General features: G+C 40.3%; 2 protein-coding genes across 2 annotated transcripts; one reads left to right on the forward strand and one right to left on the reverse strand.

The window, feature by feature from the left end:
• Positions 1–3047: 3047 nt before the first annotated feature.
• LOC131335158 (SNF1-related protein kinase regulatory subunit gamma-1-like) lies at positions 3048–8568 on the forward strand. Its single transcript, XM_058370400.1, has 6 exons — positions 3048–3547; positions 5244–5416; positions 6759–6965; positions 7082–7357; positions 7743–7906; positions 8019–8568. The coding sequence occupies exons 1-6, from the start codon at positions 3373–3375 to the stop codon at positions 8314–8316; spliced, it is 1293 nt and encodes a 430-aa protein (XP_058226383.1). The 5' UTR covers positions 3048–3372; the 3' UTR covers positions 8317–8568.
• Positions 8569–11335: 2767 nt separating this feature from the next.
• On the reverse strand, positions 11336–13832 carry LOC131335157 (exocyst complex component EXO70B1). The gene has a single exon (XM_058370399.1). It carries the CDS (start codon positions 13543–13545, stop codon positions 11536–11538), a length of 2010 nt encoding a protein of 669 aa, XP_058226382.1. The 5' UTR covers positions 13546–13832; the 3' UTR covers positions 11336–11535.
• Between the last annotated feature and the right edge of the window lie 5072 nt (positions 13833–18904).

Consider the following 18904-nt stretch of genomic DNA (forward strand, 5'->3'; position numbering starts at 1 on the left):
GAGAGTTGGATCAGAGGAGTAAACGACAAGGGTTATTGGGAGAGGAGGTACGAACCTTCTCAGACATGTATGTAGCAAGTTACACTCTAAGGAAAATGACGGCTAATGACGTATTTTGATAATTAATATCTGTTAAAAATATTTTCAGCATTAATAAATGTTCTTTGCTTGTTCTTAGTATGTATTAATTATTAAAACACGTCATGAGCCGTCATTTTCCCTGATGGGATGTGGGCGCAAGCATGGTCAGCTCTGGGCTAAGCCCATGAGGCAAAGCCTTAAGCCTCCAAAAAAATGTTCAAAATTAGGGCATCCGCTTGATTTTTTTAGTATCTTACTATAGGCCCTATTTTTTAACCCAAGAATATGTTTTACATAAGATTCAATGACCCAATAAAAATAAAACGGAGGGAAAACAAAAAGTGAGAATAAAGTTGGATCACGGGACGATCTCTGGGAGAATTATTCAGTGTGATGAGTACATCATTAACATGGATGCATCTTTTTCCCTTAAACTATAATTCTCATTGCAAACAAACCAAACGAACTGATGAAGAAGGAATTACACGTAAAGTGTTAGAATTGGGCCTCATTTTCGAAGATGATCTTAGGCCTTCGAATTCTCAGAGTCGGCCCTAGGCGCAAGGAGTAATTTCGTCGGGTCCAATCAGCCATTTGTTCAAGAAAACTTAGGGCAAAGAAAGCCACTCAAATTAACCGCAAGTCATGCCCTAAGGTTTGTCTGAGCATTGACTTTCTACCATGGTCAGTCAACGAGTAAACCATCTTCGGTATGGTACGTAGAAAATCCGATTCCTATAAGTAGGAAACGAGAACTTGAAAGAAAGATCGAATAATTCGCACCCAAACTCGAAGCCCTTCCTCCGCTTGGTTGAATGAGAATCTAATCGGCAAAGTTCCTTCGTTGAATTGCTAACTTAATAAGGGCTGTTCCAACACAAAAAGGAGCACTACAAAAGTCATTCAGGCCCTGCACACAATCAGTTTCTTGTATTCTTATAATAATGTTGTAAAAGTTACTTAAAGTGTCAAGACTGATGGTTAAGGTTGCTCGTATCGAAGCTCGGGCGGCCTTATCCCTAGGACCGCCCCTGGTGTAGAAGGATCGGCTCCCTTTGGATTACATAAGTACTCCGACCATCTCGACAATAGAAGGCTCGGATTTTAATTTGAACAATGGACAGTTATGATTTATAGGAGCTCAGATTAAATCTAAGCCGTCCATGTCGAGATGAACGGTCGGATCGGCTGCATTACGACGGGTGCACTACAGCCCTTCGTATTCCCGTTTATGGAGTAAGTGTAGATGGTTGCAACCATCAGATATGATATTACTTGAACGTTCAATTTCTATTATAGAATTGAGAAAAATTTATTCACGATTCCGCGCAATCTCATTCGTCCGTTTCGACAATCAACAGTTGAAATTCTCAAAGTGTTCCGCTGCTGTAAAAATTCTCTATGTTGTTGCAATTGAGAAATTGCTTGTTTCCCAATAGGAATGCTTATTCAGATTTTCTTCTTAAAAAACAACCAAATATCAGTACCACGGGGCACCGTATTCCACTGCCGGCTGTCCAGTTACAGACAAACACGTTTCAGACCACCTTGGCACCTTCCCTTCTCATGTCCCATCCACTGCTTGTTTTTCTTTTTCTTTTTACCAATATATAATGTATACATCAGCGGTCGGAGTCCTATTCCCTGCTTGTTTTTTTCTTGCTAATATTATACTCGTCATCGGGAGTTATATTAGTCAATAAAGAGTTCAGAAGTTGTTCATAACTTTTAATCCTAAATTTGCCTCCCGTGAGGTCAAACCTCCGTCTCCACCGTGAAGGGTGGATGAGACAATTAACTCCACTAGCAAGAGTTTCTCCCCATCCCTACTTGTTGGCAAGTAGTATTCGATATTTAATCCTCTCATCAGGCAGTGTAGTAGACCCAAAACACTAATATGGGTACATCGGAGATCCAAATGTACAGCAAATATATTCCAATTAAAAAATTAGCTTATTCGGATACTGAACGGTTTGATCGATTTTTCATATCCGAATGAACTAATTTTTTTGCAAGGACCATTAACTTAATATTCTAAACAAATTAAACGAATCCGATTACTGATGTGAAATCACGAAGTGTGTCTCACGACATTTGGTGTACACCAATATATCATTAATGAATAAATTTTGGTTCATTATTTCAACCTTTATTTGCTAAAATAAATACTTTGGCAATACATATTCGATACACATAATTTCTTTGATACTACTATTTACTTCTTAGGCTCTGTTTCGGAACAAAAAATAAGACCTTATTTTTTAAGAAGGCAATTTCAAGCTCAAAAATTATGGGTTTATTGAAATCTAAAAATATGCAATATGGATCTTATTTGGAAGATCTCGATGAGATCTTTTATGCGATGCAAAAAAAATTGAAAAAATAATTTTCATTTATTTTATTTTTGAGTTTAAAAATGTAAAATAAGATGTTTATTTTTTAAGAAGATTTCTAGAATGGGACCTCAATGATATACACCATTTCAGTTACTATAAAAAAAAAAAAAAAAAAAGACACGTAAAAAGCCCATAATAATTTCTATGGGAACCGACGACCGTAGAGATCCACTTCCTACTAGTACTGTAATAAAGGAGAAATTTTTCAATGCCGGATGGGCACGGTCACCTGATGTCGAGTACGTATTTCGATCGTTCAAACATATTTTGAATGGTTCAGATCTGTTTGGATTTGAAGGGTGTTTTGTGTAAAATTACCCAAACAGATCGGACCGTCCAAAATACGTTTGGACGGCCAAGATGATGCTTGGCACCACATGGTCCGTGCCCATCCGGCGCTGAAAAAACTTCTCGCAATAAAGCGCACAAACCCCTTTCCAGCGCACGTTTGAGTTCGGCAGTGGCAGCGGCCAGGATTGAAATCCGGATAAGTATTGGGTTTGTTTTTTTTTACGTCGGCTGAATGAAATCCTAGATTAACATGTGGATAAGAACAACAACACCGATTACGACTCCGAGTTTATACATAAAAAAACCAAACCACCTTTGACCAAAACCACTACAATAATCACCACCGTCCATACACGTCTCTGAGAAAACCGATCCACCGTTCCACGTTCATGAACGCGCTGTACCCAATACGCCAGCGTCGGATCCAATAATTTCCCCCCCCCCCCCCCCCCCCCCCACACCCCTTCCGCAACTGTTACTATTACTAGTAGGACAATAACTGATTTGGGTCGACGTGCTTGTGTGTCTCGTTCTTGTCTTGTTAGTTCTCGCGATCAGTTCGGAGTAGTTGCAGAGAGAGAGAGAGAGAGAGAGAGAGAGAGAGATGGAAGATGGGAGTCCGAGGAGGGGAATGCCGTCGAGTCCGGAGGCGAAGCTGGGGATGCAGGTGGAAGATCTCTGGGACGTGCAAGAGCCGCAGCTGAGTCCTACGGAGAAGCTCAACGCGTGTTTCGAGAGCATCCCAGTCTCGTCTTTCCCTCCCGCTCCTTCGTCACAAGGTATATACGTCTACGTATACATTGATACTACGTCTGTATGTGTATATGTCTGGCATGTTTTGATTTTGCTCAATTTATCTCAGTTTTACGTTTAGATATTTTTACAATTCGACTAAGGGGACGAGACAAAGGTGTCATATGATGATCAATCTCCTTTAATTCCAAGTTCAAAAACAAAAATCCATTAATTGCAAATTATGAAGACTTGATGACTTTTGTGTCACATCTTTTAAGGCTTTTTAACTAAAGAACAGTTTTTTTTTTTAAGACCGAACGTCCGGGTCGGCTTCCGCGCAAGTTAACGAGCAGACAAACCTTTGAGTTGTCCGAAGATTTGAAATGTTTGGCCTCCGTGCGATTTGAACACGTGACATCACATAGGGTTGTTTTCTCTTAATTTTGTCCAATGACTTCTCCGACTCTGAGTGATACCCAATCCGTTTATTACTGTGTAATCAGAATGTAGTTTGTCCAGATTGATTTGTTAAGAGTTTACAAAAATTCAGCCCAGTCGAATTCGGTAAGTGCTTATTAGATCCAAAATATCCAATTTTTTTTTGGGACCAGAAAAATAAAATTTTTGAAGGAAAATTAAGTTTTTTGATCCAATTGAATATTCAATCTTTGCTTTCTTCTGATCAAGATCACCACGGAGACGGGATGTATGGACCTGTTAATTGAATACAAATAATGATCACACTAGTATTCCCTCTGTTTGGTTGCGAGCAATCTGAACTGAATGATCAATTTCTTGTTATTGAAGTAAGATCCGAGGATGAACATAATTGCTTTCTTTTGATTTAGATCACCACGGTCCAAGGAGACGCGATGTAGGGACCTATTCATTGACTACCAATCATGATCACACTAATAGTCCCTCTGTTCGGTTGCGAGCAATCTGAAGAAAATAAAATTTGACTTGTGCCGTTGTTTGGATTGCAGGATAAGGAAAGAGAGTCACGTTAATGTATGACTCATTGTCTTGTAGATTTATAGTTTCAGATTTCCTAGTTGTTGATTTCCTCCCAAGTGGTGAGACAGGAGCCAAGGGCACCGAAACAGCCCATAGACAGCTACCCGATAAATTTCGGGCGCCCAATCCAGCACCGGAATTGCCATCCCATGCTTGGCCGGAGCATATATGCTCCTTGGCCTCTTCTCTCCTGCGTGTAAACTACGTACATTGTTTCCGGTCGCTGTATGAACATTATATTTAGGACACACCACATTAATATTCAGTGTTTGCGTGAGCGTGATCTCCGATCCCCAACACTAGTATTCATGGACAACTAAACAAGGAGTCAAATAACAAAATTGAAAAGAATTTTGGCCACTGAATTTGAAAGACGGGTGAACAAATCTTCCTTTCAAAGCAGTGGACCAATACCGTTCAATTCGATTCGAGCTCTTGGATTTGTTATAAGTTCGGGAATGGATCACAGGGTCGAAAACAGTAGAAAATAATCAACATAATCGGCCTCAACTATGAGTTATGGATTTAGTTAACATCTTTTTTCCCGTGTTTTCTATCAGAGATTCAGAAGCATATTGTGTTTCAAAGACACGTTTGTTTATGGAGTATCTTTCCACATGAGCTAATAATAAATAGTTTTCCCTTTTTGTATCAAGTTATCAACGATGATGTCTATTTGGGGTGATTTCCTAATTCAAGTATTTGGGAATCTTGTGAATCTAGTTATTGAGATAAACTCAAACGCGAGTCTAGCTGAAGCGGTGCAGTTGCTGTCACAACACAAAATTCTGAGTGCACCAGTGGTGGACGTAGATGCGCCTGAGGATGCTAGTTGGATTGACAGATACATTGGCATTGTTGAGTTTGCAGGAATTGTTGTTTGGATTCTTCACCAGGTTAGCCTTCCTGCTATCTTTTAGAGTCGAAAACAATGGCATGAAGAGATTCTTACTTCTTAATGCTTGTAGGGAAAAATTACATTATGATCGGATAATCCAGAGTACAAATTTCATTAACAGTACAAATGAATTACAGATTACAAGATTCATAAACAGAATTCAAAAACGGGATCTATTGAGCTGCACACAAGGATTGAATACAAAAAACTGCTGTCATGAATTTGAGGAGTCAATTCTGCCATTAACATCTCTTCATGGGGATATTAACCAGCTGAAACTGCTGGAACTTCAAGAGCCTTGTCCAGATACAATGAATCAATGGGAGGCCTTTCGGTTGTCTCGGGAGACCCTTTGAATGCCCCAATTTTCATTCACAAAATCAGGAAAATTTCCAACACTATGATTCATACTTAAGACCTGACTAAGTTCATGACCAAGTAAAATTACCAGTGATCCAATTCTGGTGACTTTTTAAGTGAAATAGAGAGTTAAACGTAACTAAGAAGAAACTATCTGCGATTGACCTAACTCTGGCAGAGATTTGGTGGCATTAGTATAAAGCACTACCATTGCAGAATATTAAGACTGTTATTTGTTTGAGCACATCGGACTATTAATCTCCTCTCCTTCACCATAGGGAGTAGGGGAGCAATAGAGGGAAGAGGAATTTCCTCCACAGAGGAGCTTCTTGTTGGAGATTTGCTCATTGCCTACATGATTCACAAGGTCAAAGATAATATGGGAGAAAATCCTTTGTGGATTGGCCCTAATAGAATGTCCTAATTTCTTACTTTGGAGATTACATTTGGATTCATACGTGACAGAATTGTATAGCTCTTCCTCAGCCTGTATAAACACTTGTATTTTGCTACATGTATCATGTAGCAGAAAACAGTGTGACTTGGTGAAGGGTTAGACACTAGGATTGGGTACTTCGGTGATTATAAAATCTTCTCCATACCGCAAATCCGTTGCCCGTGGAGTAGGCAATTGCTGAATGCTGTCAATATTGCTCTCTATGTTTGGGCGTGGGTGTGTGTTGTGGGTGTCCGTGTTACCATGAAACAGTTGAAACCCATTGTCCTAACCTAATATATTGCCTTCTTTCACTATTACAAAATATATTCGATCTATTTTACAAGACAATAAACATCAACTGGCTGAAGAAGGAAAAACTGTGTTTGCTAAAGGTGAATCAGAGGAATATGAATATTATCCCAATGCTTCTCGATTAATCTGCCAACATAGCAATTGAGGGAGTGTCTGTATAGAATTAGATTCGGTGGTTATTTGGTTCTTCTGGGTTTTTTTGAAAACATTCCTTGTGAATCTTTTGCAGTCAGAAAGGATGGATGGATCGGATTCAGATGGCTCAGAGTTTGCTAAAGGTGAATCAGAGGAAATCACCGGGCCTGCTGTTGCAGCCGCAGTTAACGGAGTGTCTTCTCCTAGAAAACGTGGAAACTTAAGCCCTCGCTCTGCTGCAATAATTTCTGGGAAATTTTTTGAGGCCCTCACTTCATCTGACTTTTACAAGAATACAAAGGTTACAGCACAGACTTTTCTATGATCTTATATCTTAAACCTTTCAATGCTGTAACAGTCACAATTACTATTTCATGTATTGTTCAATCCCTCGTCTTGTTTGATTGTGTTATGTAGGTTAGAGACATCTCAGGGTCATTCCGATGGGCTCCATTCCTCGCTTTGCAGAAATCTAACTCTTTCTTGACCATGCTATTGCTTCTATCCAAGTATCGAATGAAAAGTGTTCCTGTAGTGGATCCTGGGGAAAGGACAATTGATAACGTCATCACCCAGTCGGCAGTTATTCACATGTTAGAGGAGTGTGCAGGGCTTTATTGGTTCGAGAGCTGGGGCAAGAAGAAACTGTCTGAGATTGGCCTTCCTCTGATGAAGCCCAGTCACGTGGTTAAGGTTTGTGACTTTTTCCTTGTAATGCTTTACTCTTGTCTTCCTTCCTGCACCCGTACGCACAGATTACTAAATTGGATACAATCTCTGGACACAACCCCAGACAAATCCTTCTATACAAGAGCAACTCTATTTTGGCTACATAGAAAGTAAAAATATCGTGATAGTTTTGATTCTTGACTTGGTTCTTTAGAGTTTTTTGTGTTCAATTGCTGCATGCCTACTTACAGCATGTGGTACCCTACAAATCTTGCTAGTAGCTCTCAGGTTTTCAATAAGTGTGAACTCCATATTCTCATGGTTGCGAACCTTGCTTATAGTTTTCAGTACTTGGATTTTGCAATTTCGCTTACTGTCTTGAACGTTTTTTCCTTTCTTTTTTCTGCAGGTGTATGAGGATGAACCAGTGATGCAGGCATTCAAACTGATGAGACAAAAGGGAGTTGGTGGGGTACCAGTGGTTCAAAGTGGTGGACGAAAGGCTATTGGTAATATAAGCATCAGAGACGTTCAATTTCTTCTAATTGCACCTGAGATCTACAAAAACTACAGGTCAGCAGCTTATACTGCGGTGTTTCTCTTCCTCTCTTTTTTTCTCCCCCAGTAGTTAACCTGTTTGATCGTTGTTATCAAGCGGAAGCACTTTCATTACACGTTTTTACAGATCTATCACTGCAAAGAATTTCTTAACGGCAGTTAGGAGCTACCTCGACGAACATAAAGAGGCCTCACCATTGTTGAACGGAATGGTTACATGCGGTAGAGACAACACAATAAAAGAAGTTATCGTGAAGCTCGATTCCCAGAAGATCCATCGGATCTATGTTGTGGATGGTGAGGGGAATCTGGAGGGAGTGATCACTCTCAGAGACATCATCTCGAAGCTCGTACATGAACCTCGAGGGTACTTTGGGGATTTCTTTGATGGTGTTCTTCCCCTGCCTGCAAACAGCAGGGTTTAGAAGGGATCAACCCTTATTGGTCCTCCTTTTTTTTTTTTGTTTTTTTGTTTTTGGGGCTTGGATGAAATGACGATTTACGATCAATGTGACAGTTAACTGGAGGCTGGTGGAGGTAGTGAGTGTACTAGGCAAACAGCTATGTAATTATTGGTGAGTCCATTATGCTCTTTCTGTTAAGTTGTACCTGCGAACTCCATCAGCATCCTTCGTTGTTGAGAATAATGGAAAGATCTCTTTTGTTTTCGTGCTCAACTTGTTCTCCCCTTGTCAGTCATTAACTCAATGTAATGTGATACTTTTGATTGTATGAAATGATTCCAAGCTCTTCAATGGGTTAGCGGAAATAATGAGATTGCAATCGATAAAAGGCCGAATGTGAATGTGAGATTGCAATGAGCCAAGGAGATTTGCAGCTCGTTGGCGCCACCTCAAGATGAACTCAAGTCATCAGCTTGGCCTTGCCCCCGCAGTTCTAAAAAAACAGAAGCTTGGCCTTGCCCCACCGGAGGCAGGGTGGTAAGAAACCGGAGACCCAAGATTAGTATACATAAATCTAGCTCATTCCCAAGCATTGCCCAAGAGACCTTGAACCTGTGTCCCCTTCGCTACCAAAGCGCATGAGAGGTTAGTCGCAGCCCTCGCCCCACTTGGGGTGACAAAAAAGAGCCCCTTCTAATTGTAGAGAGAGACAAGGGCCACGGATTTGCAGCCTGCATGCACTCCCTCAAGATGAACTTGAGCAATTAGCTGGACCCTTGCCCCATCGGAGGAAGGGTGGTATCAAGCCAGTGGATAGGATATGGCCAAGGCATGGGCATGAATCTCATAACCAAGCCGCCAAACCAGATGATAGTTAGCTCCTAACTACCACCAGCCACCAGGCCACTGTCCTTGGGTCAGCAGTGCCTGTTATTTAACCTCTACATCGACCAGAAAACAAGGTCTAATACTTTCATTTTTCGTAATGACGTTTCTTTGAACAGTGCAAGTACTACTTTCGTTCATGACTATTGATTGTCATTAGGAGATGAACACAACAAAATCTACGCAGTCAAATCGATGGTCAACCCCACAAATGTCAAGGCCGAAATGACAAGAAAACCAAGTACTTAATTCCCACTGATAAACTTATCAAGTTCTTGGTTCCCAGCAATCAACTTGTCCAGCTGATACACGACCCCATTAAAAGGACCTGTGATGATTCCAATTACCATTGAAACACGACTATCAGCCGCAAAACCTAGGGCAAGACATTCCCCCAAAGAAAACATCATGTATGTGCCAAATGTAAGATGGATACCTTGGAAACTTTGATTTTGTATGCTACAGACTGTTGGCTTAGGGGTTTGCAAAGGGTTTAAGCAGGAAAGAACCTGGTGAAGAAGTTAACCTAATTGTCCTAAAGCTTATAAAATGACTCTTTAGTCCTAAAGCAGTGATATGGGAGTCTGAAGTATAAAAAGAGCTACATAAATCTTGACGGGGCGCCTAATAAAAGCCTCGTTCCAGGACAGAGAATGCATTAACAGCAAAAAAATACTTAAGATAACTTCCCCGTAGATATCCATCTGTCTGCGAGCATATCTCAAGAATAATAACAGTCAATGGTTAAAAATTTAACCGTAAAAGAAAGAGGGGAGACCTAAAGCCGGTATAATCCAGTTAATTTTCAGACTACTCACAAAACTAAAACTGATTGATACAGTCACTGGAAGTCAACTATTCCAGCAGCTCAAGGATAATGCCCATTACTTGACAAGTACAGTGATGGTACAAGAGGAGATCAAATTCTTGCACATGTACCTTAACAAGTCTACGAAGGGTTCAGTGGAGAAAGATATCCACTCTGAAAATCATAGAAAGAACAAGCATAGCATGTATTTGAATCCTAAGCTCTCAAATCCCTCGTTATCCAAAGCCTCCAGCAGCAGGTTTTAAGAATCCAGTTCAGGATCATTTAAAAGCCAAGCAAATTGTAGACCTTTTTTACACATAAAACCTCAGAACAAACTTATTCCATTATAACAAAACCAATGGTAAGCGACTTCACCACAAGTTAGTAAAGGGTTTCAAACCACGATCACATTATTTCTATCAAACTAAACTAAGAACAATCCTATGAAGATACAAATCAGTAGTCCAAGTATATATACATTTGTGGAAATTTGTACTCTGGGCTGTGTTTCCAAAATTAGATTTTTAACCTTTTAACGTTTCCTTACCATATTCCAAGAGTGTCACTGACACGCCCTAGAGTAACAACAATGTGTCCGAGTAAAAGAAATATAAGAACAAAATTGGACAAGTATTTAGGCATGCCCGACCCGTGTCCGGACAGTGTCCTGTCGTGTCCGTGACCACCACGTGTCGGAGGACGCGGATACGTGAGGCTGGTAGACGTGTCGATGCTTCATAGGTAAAGGATTTCAAACCATGTTACACTTACACCGATTTCCTTTAGATGAGTTAGGTTATTTAGAGCATGTACACGAGGATAGATAAATAGACATTTTTAGGTACTTCGGAGAGCAAAACACAAAAAGTTGCTCTACACCGGCCTCTGTTAAGGTTTTGTACTTTTCCTTTTGTCACTTGACCTCGCAAACGTAGGCACTGTTCACTATATATTCTTTATTTTATTATTTTTTCCTTCAATTGACACACACTCTCTCCTCTCCTATTCCTCCGGTTTTCCTTCTTTTTCTTTTTGCTTTATACGGAGTAATATTTTAATAGATAAAGAGGATTATAGAGAGGATTGGTGCGGTGTGAAAGTTAAAAAGAGCTAGCAAAAATACATTCTCGCATTGTTCACTAGTTATTTCACCTATCCCTTGGTGTACATGCTCTTACAAACCTAAAAGGAAGTAGCCAGTAATTAAGATTTAAACAGAGCAATGAAAACACAATAATCAGTCTATCAAGTAACCTCTCGAATGAGATAAAAGCTCGATCACAATCTATATAAACTCTAATTGCATTTAGCCACTCAAATGTGATAAAAACCATGACCACACTCTAAATTCAACTCTCATTGCATTTCACAACAGTAAATACATGAAACCTGATGAGTTCACACATGAAGGATCTATGATACATGTACAATGTTATTACAGTATAGAGGAGGGTCGGGCGTCCATTAAAAAAATCTGCAATTTAACCATTAAGAGCAACAAAATAAGCACCGCATCACCTTACCTCCCTCGAGAATCCTGTGTCCTACGTACTTTTTCTTCTCATGTGATGCAGAAGTCCTGGCGTTCCTTCAAATAGATCCAATAAATAGGTCTCTAAATCCTCTGGAGTGTATTTTATGTATCTCCCAGCATGTTTTCCACTCTCTAGATGATTCCCAAACCTTCCCAAGAAGGAGCGATAAGCTGGAAGCACTTTCTCTGAAATAGATATCCGAAGCTCTTCACGAAGTTGAGCATCTGGGACCTTCCAAGCTGTCTGGACCCTATAAATCTCTTCAAAACAGGTATTGAAGTTCTTGAACCGTTCCTTCAAAGCCACCCTGGATGCGTTGCTTGAGCTGCCACCAATCCCCTCATCCTTCAAACAAGACAGGGCTTTGCTCCATGATGCTCTGAGGTAGCTCGTGGAATACTGGCGAATCTGACCACGGTGTTTGCGAACCCACTGATCTCCCAAAAGCTTCCCAAGCTCAGAACCTTTCACCTTCTGAACGACGTAAAGTATATTATTCATCAAGAACACATATTGCATCGCACTGTCCTCGTACACTCTAGATTTATCCTCGAGGTTTGATTTCAATGACGTCATCAACGAAAGCAATCGAACAGCAAATGGAGAAGTGCATTCTAATGGCAAATTATTCTCATTTTCCCTAGTCAAAAAATCATCCGATTCATCGAGGCCGTTACCCAAAAGATCATTCAGCGAGCTACTGTAATCCACAAGCAGTTTCACATAATTCATCACATACCGCGTCAGGGGGTGAATCTCACCACCCTGGGTTGGTTTCTTAGTAGCCTCATTCTTCACAGCATTTTCAAACTCCACAAACGTGCCAACTGCCGCCTCCCCAAGTCCATCCAGCACTCCCTGCGCCTCACTGCACACCAACTCCCCTGATTCATCACCGAACAGCAATTCGAAATCAGGCAACACGTCCTTCAACACATCATACATATCGAGTATTCGGAACAACTTCTCAGGCGATCTCTTCCCTATCGCAACTGCCTCCGCGAAATTCAACAACTGCATCACACACCCCTTTGCCGTCTCCACAAAGCAAACCTCTCTTATAAGCTCAGACCCCTCAAACAACTGCTCACACAGCCGTTTCTCCCCGGTCAATAAAACCCTAACCACGACTTTAACAGCCCTAACCCACTTCTTCATCTTCTCATCCAACGAATTCCACTCACTCTTCTGAACCTCTTCGATACTCTGCCTCTCAACACCAAGAATCGACAAGCACTCATCGATAACGTCGCGACGAACACTACTGTAAACCTGACAACACTCCTTTTCGTACTTAGACCTAATCATCCGATCAGCAATCTCCTTTAACTCCTCCACCGCGTCCGGGTGGACCAAATCCACAAACACGTCGTCGCCCAAGCTCACGACGCTCACGCCTCTCTCGTGACAGTACCCCTGCTGACTACTACCTTCGTCCTCACCACAAACACTATCGAAGTCCTCGGCTATTATATCCCCGTCGTTCGAGGCGAACGACAGTGAGACCCTGCGCATCGATCCGTACAGCCGCTCGGCGTTGAACGGGATCGTGTTCCGCGTCAGGATGTGCCTGAACTCGTCCTCCAGCCGCGACATGGCCGACTGGAGCGCGCTCTCGGCTCGATCCATGATCGCGCCGTTGGGCTGGACCGAGGGGTCCTCGGTCAGGTCGAGGATCTTGTCGACGGCCTCGAGGTACTCCGCCGCCTCGTCGGGCGACTCCTCCCACAGCATCGCCGCGGCCGGGTTGCCCCGGGCCGACTCGGAGCCCGACTCGTCCCAGCGCAGGATCACCTTCTCCGCCTCGTCGAGCCGGGGATCGGTCTCGACCCCGTCCCCGCCGCCGCCGCCGCCGTTCGTGGAGGAGATCAGGGTGGAGATGTTGGAGAGGCGGTTGTCGAAGCTGGAGAAGATCAGGATCATGTCCTTGGTCTCGTCCTTGGACATGTTGAGGCTCTTGACGATCTCCTTGGCCTTCGCCATCACCTTGTCTTCTTGGCCTTCGATCGCCGCAGCCATCGCAGTGCGCGTGTATAGAAATACAGAGAGACGGATACAACTGTGCGATTGTGTGTAGAGAGAGATAGAGGTTTGGGATTTTAGGGTTAGGGTTTGGGGAGGGAGGGAAGGGGAAAGGAGTGACCTTTGGGGGATACGGAGTCAGATCGGGGGAGGGGGGGAGGGGGGGGTTTCAAGTTGAGAATTTCAAACGATTGATCAGAGGAGGAGTATTTGCTACAGCTAGCGTGCGTCGTAGTAGGAGTATATTTTCTCTCTCTAAAACTGTGACTCTTCTTCTCGCTCTAAAAACTCTCTTCTCGTGGGGTTGGGTTGAAGACAGTGATGTTTTTGGGTACTTCTTCTATCACGGAGAATTGTGTTGGCCGGCTGATGCGGGTGTACTGTGTTGTTTGGGTCATGTTTGTGAGGGTGCGGCTACGTGGGCCGTCGCATGCTCTGCCAATTTGGATTTTGTTTGTTTGTACGTAAAATAATGTGGAAACTTCACGGTTAATGCTTAGCGTTGCGTTTTCGCTATATTTCATTGCTTTCAGATTGACGATAACAGTCAAATAATCTTCGGTAAGTAATACTCCTATTTTAAGTTAATGTGCGTGAGGAGAATGTCCGGTTTAAAAATTCGTAAAAACATTTTTATCCTGTTCTGTTCTACTGAGGTTCATATTTTTTAAGTACTTAATTATTCTTTATTTTACAAGATAAGTCATTCTCTTACAATATATCACATTTAACTCAAAAAATATGTACTTATTTATTTTTCCTTATTTTCTTTAGCGGATTGGGAATATAGGTGAGGAAAAAAAAATGTCAAAGTTCAGTCTGAACAAGTCCAAATCAAGTAATTTGGTTTGGCTTTTATAGTAGTGTGATTTGATACTAATTTATTTTTATCATGTGAATCCTAATTAAATAGTTTGATTTGTAATTTTTTTATGTAAGTGATCGAAGACTTGAAAAAGTAACGGTTCCAACTCATAAGTAGATGTGCGATTATATAAAAAACATAGAATTGTGTTTTTTTTTTTAAGGAAAAAACCCGTTAAAAATAAACTCATGATAAATGGAGTTTATTGAACTTTTTTCAACCTTTTATCAAATTCGTTCAAAAGTTGGGATCTAAGTCTACAATAGAATTTTTTTTCCCCCTTTCTCAGGGATCTAACAATAGTTAGATGGTATCAATTGGTCCAACTTTATAAATTCCATAGATCAATTGGGTTCTTTGATTTTTCGGTCAGTACGTATATAATATGATTCGTGGTTTAAAGCAAAGCTAACGTAATTCGGTCCACAGTCACCTCTATTAGAGAGACACTTTTGTCCTTGCTATGATAAATATGACGTAGAACATTTCAACTTTCCTCACTATATAAAAGTAATTATTATTAGTATATCTTAATCAACAGTGATACCTACACGGACATTTTAGAAACAGATCATGCACAAATCAGTGTGTGGGGCTCACTACGGATTCCACACAAACGATCCGAGCCGTTCATTAAATGTAAAACAATTTTACAAGGCATTCGATAAAAAATTAGCTCAATCTGATACCTATAGTTACTCAATCAAATCATCTAACTTTTCATTAAGATTTCAGAATAATGAGACGTTAGATGGTCGGATCGAGCATCTATAGGTATCGGATTGCACTGATTTTTTTTTGCGGAAGCCCTTGAAAAAATATTTTGCATTTAATGAACGGCTCGGATCGTTTGTGCAGAATCCATAATGGACCCCAATCATTGATCTGTGCAGGGTATGTTTCTAAAATGTCTGCGTGAACAGACTTATTGTATCTTAATCTTTTGTAATCTGTTTACACATTTTATAGTATGGTTGACTTTGCTAACATGGTGCATCATTATTCCTTCTGTTTCGTATTGTTTGACCTCGATTTAATTTCTAGATGTTCATTGTGAAATTCTAAAGCATATTATAAGTATGAGTTTGAAGTTCTTACACGGTTCTATATAATAGTCAAAAGTTAAAACAACTCCTCCTCCTCCTCCTCTTCTTCTTCTTTTTGCATTTTTAACGGCAAAATTGCTAAATTGTGCCTACATAATCAATTTTCATTTATTTGAAAATACTCAATTTGAACGAATTTAATTCTATACACCTGGTCTAATCTAATGAACACTGCACAACTTTTCGAAGGCCCCTCATTGTAGTAAAAGTTTGGGTGCACAAGACGAACATCTTGCTCGTCTTTGATCAGGACCGGTACTTCTAGGGCCCCGAAGTTATATCCGATATTTCATTAATTGCAACAAATTGATGAGGAGTTGGTTTTGCCAAGATGACATAGCACTATAGTAGTTAGCAGTCAAACAAATGATTGTGACATTAAATCAGAAGCTAAAAAAGAAGCGTACGTGGTCATATATCTTCATCTCAAAAGATACTTATTACAAATATCCACAGGTGAAAGTATTTTTTATTTTTTTCCCTGATCGGATGTCCATGTCAATTTGCGTGCATCTTGATCCTCAAATTCACGACCAAGCAAACCTCTAGTTGCCCAACCCAGAGGTTTGGAACGTTTAGACTTCGTGGCATTCAATGCGACCTCTTGGTGGGCAAGTCCTTTAGTTGTTTTCTCATGCCCATCTGGTTAAACCCGTTGGGGTTTCGACAGATGAAAGTTGTATTTAGGTTTGGGCATAATTTTTTATTTTTCATATCTGTTTTTTATTTTTGATGGGCTATTTTTTTTTCATATCATGATCTGTTGAGATCCAAAAATATACATATGCTTATTAAAGAAAAAAAATGAAAATGCAAACTTTTCAATTTTTTGTAAGAATGCATTCCACTGATATTTTGCTTTTTGAAGTTCATCCATCTATCTCGTTTTATCTATTCCTAACTTTATTAAAAAGACTGAAACTTTAAATTTCGCTTTATGCCATCAAAACATCAAGATCGGCCCTACTTCCTAACAATGTGTTCGCTTTAGGCTATCAAAAAATCAAGACCAGCTCTAATTCGTAACTATGTGTAAAGGGTCCACGAGTCAAAAACACCCAAATGAAATACTAGAATAATCAACCAAACCCCCTTTGACGTTCACATCCAGCAATGGCAAGTTATTTATGAGGTATGGGTTTGAGTCTTTGAACTTGAACTAGGGCTTTTAGTCCTGTCATAGAAGAGAGATGAAAGATCACGGCTGTCCCTATTTCTTCTAGACTTTGGAATGTGAAAGCTTTACGGATTGAATCTTTACCTTTCTTTTTCTTTTTTTTGTCCCTCCCGGATTTGAAAGAATGGGTTTTTTTTTTTTTTGAGTACGATTTTATAGGCCTATTTAACAGCCACTACAACGAATTTGAGACTCTTATAATCAATTCGAAAAATATGATTATTAAGAGACAAAAAAACAAAAGTCGTCTTTTTTTTTTTTTTAACTAATCGTCAAATCAAAAGTCTTGCTTTGCCTTTACTCAGACCGGTATTGTCTCGTTTGTTCATATAAAGAAGAAGATGTCCACCAGTGTTTGCTTGTTGTGATCTATTGAAATAGCATATTGCACCGGTACATTTGCGAACACAACGAATAATTCATTTTGAATCAAGGCACAAGAAAAAACTTAGGGAGAAAGAAAGAGAAGCACTTTTCTGAAGGCATGCAGGATCTTGATTGGAGTGTTTGTTGCAATTTAGATTGCGTAAATCCATGTGATCCTTTTTTGTGATTCTCAACCCTAAAAAGTCTAACCCACATATTTGACCATGTCTAGGGCAAAACAAATACTACTGTACTGTCAAGGCGGTTGATCAAAAAAAGCAATCTCTTTAGTCTTCTTGGTTAATTCATCATCAGCCGTTGATGATCAATGCTTTGTTTATTTTCCGATCAACGTAGACCGTCGATGATGACTGACAATTACCCCTGCATTTGGATCATGCAATTGTGTATTCCTGGTCAAATAATTTAAGCTCACCTAACATGGAAGTTATGGTCTCAGGCTGCTAGAATATTAGCGTTCACACTACAATGACTTGACTCACAAGCCCCTTCATATTTTCGTCTTGAGGTTGGTTTATCCATGGAGGCTACGTGATTTTATGGTCTCAAGCTCCTAGAATATTAGCGTTCACACTACATGACTTGACTCACAAGCCCCTTCATATTTTCGTCTTGAGGTTGGCTTATTCACGGAGGCTCCGTGATTCCTTTATTCACGGAGCCGCGTGATCTCGGTTGTCCGTTTCGGCTTTAGATGGTCTGAATTTAAATGAAACTTTTCCGGATTTAACTCTTCCCCCGAAAAAGTTTCACCAACATTTGGAGTGTTTTGGACGGCCGTGATTCACCTTCGTAAACAATTATTCACGGAACGCTCCGTTAAAAAGATTTTCTCTTTCGTCTTTCAAAAGTAAACACTTGAGATCAATTCCAATTCCAAGATCAATATGTCAACAACAAAGAGATAGGTGCGAACCCTAAACGAGACAGCAAGTAACAAACTCGACTCCTCTCCCTAATAAAAGCTCGATCTCTAAGCCGAGGGAGTATTTAGTACTCTTGGGACACTGCCATGGTTGGCACATTGAAGTGGGGCCGACCCGTTGACTTAATCTCAATCGTGCATGGCACTGTTCGATGGATACTAAATAATTTTTTTTAGTTAAACAATTGAAGATTTGTTCGGTCGTTAACTTTGTAGTATCATAAACTAGTTCGGATAGGTATGATTATACAAGAGTTTATGTATCGTGAAAAAATAAACAACAATCAAAGATACTAGCTTATATATTCATTTATTTATTTCTCGATTCGATTTCCATCTTCCTTAATTTCCTCAATTTTCTCCACAATCAAATGCCGCCAAAGCATGATCACGATGTTTTACTCTAAAATATTCAAAATGGGGAAAGCATGCATCTAGAAGCATGGTTTTTGGATATGTTCACATTTAACTATTTAAGTGTCGAAACTCGAAAATGTCTAGATTTGTCCTCTTGAGGCTGTGAGCTAGACTATCTGCAGGTGTAACCAAAATGCGAGGCATATCAATTTGGAGTGACGATCTTGTGGCGTCTTGGATGGGGTACTATTAATTAACTTTCATGCCAAAAACACGACAAGAGTTGCATGGAAGAGTGCTAACCAACCTCTACGAGTTATCTTCCACTTAAACTAATAAAAAATCCATCGAAAACTCGTTATTACGGCTCGTTTGGTTATCTTACTTGCTCATTCTCTAAATACGCCCAAGCAATTAAAGACAATGAATAAAAGGGTTATACCAAACACGCTTTTAATTTCCTACTCGTTTGTGGGGCAGGCGCCTAAAGACCTCACTTTTTTCGCAAAAAGTCTACACACATACAATCTGTGCACAGA

The sequence above is a fragment of the Rhododendron vialii genome, chromosome 8a (assembly GCF_030253575.1).
Source record: "Rhododendron vialii isolate Sample 1 chromosome 8a, ASM3025357v1".
Classification (NCBI taxonomy): Eukaryota; Viridiplantae; Streptophyta; class Magnoliopsida; order Ericales; family Ericaceae; genus Rhododendron; species Rhododendron vialii.

Excerpts from the sequence above, each read along its gene's own strand:
- LOC131335158 (XM_058370400.1), top strand. The coding sequence starts at position 3,373 with ATGGAAGATGGGAGTCCGAGGAGGGGAATGCCGTCGAGTCCGGAGGCG. Across the intron at positions 6,966-7,081 it reads ACTTTTACAAGAATACAAAG|GTTAGAGACATCTCAGGGTC; the intron begins GTTACAGCACAG and ends TGTGTTATGTAG. Across the intron at positions 7,358-7,742 it reads AGCCCAGTCACGTGGTTAAG|GTGTATGAGGATGAACCAGT; the intron begins GTTTGTGACTTT and ends TTTTTTCTGCAG.
- LOC131335157 (XM_058370399.1), bottom strand. The coding sequence starts at position 13,545 with ATGGCTGCGGCGATCGAAGGCCAAGAAGACAAGGTGATGGCGAAGGCC.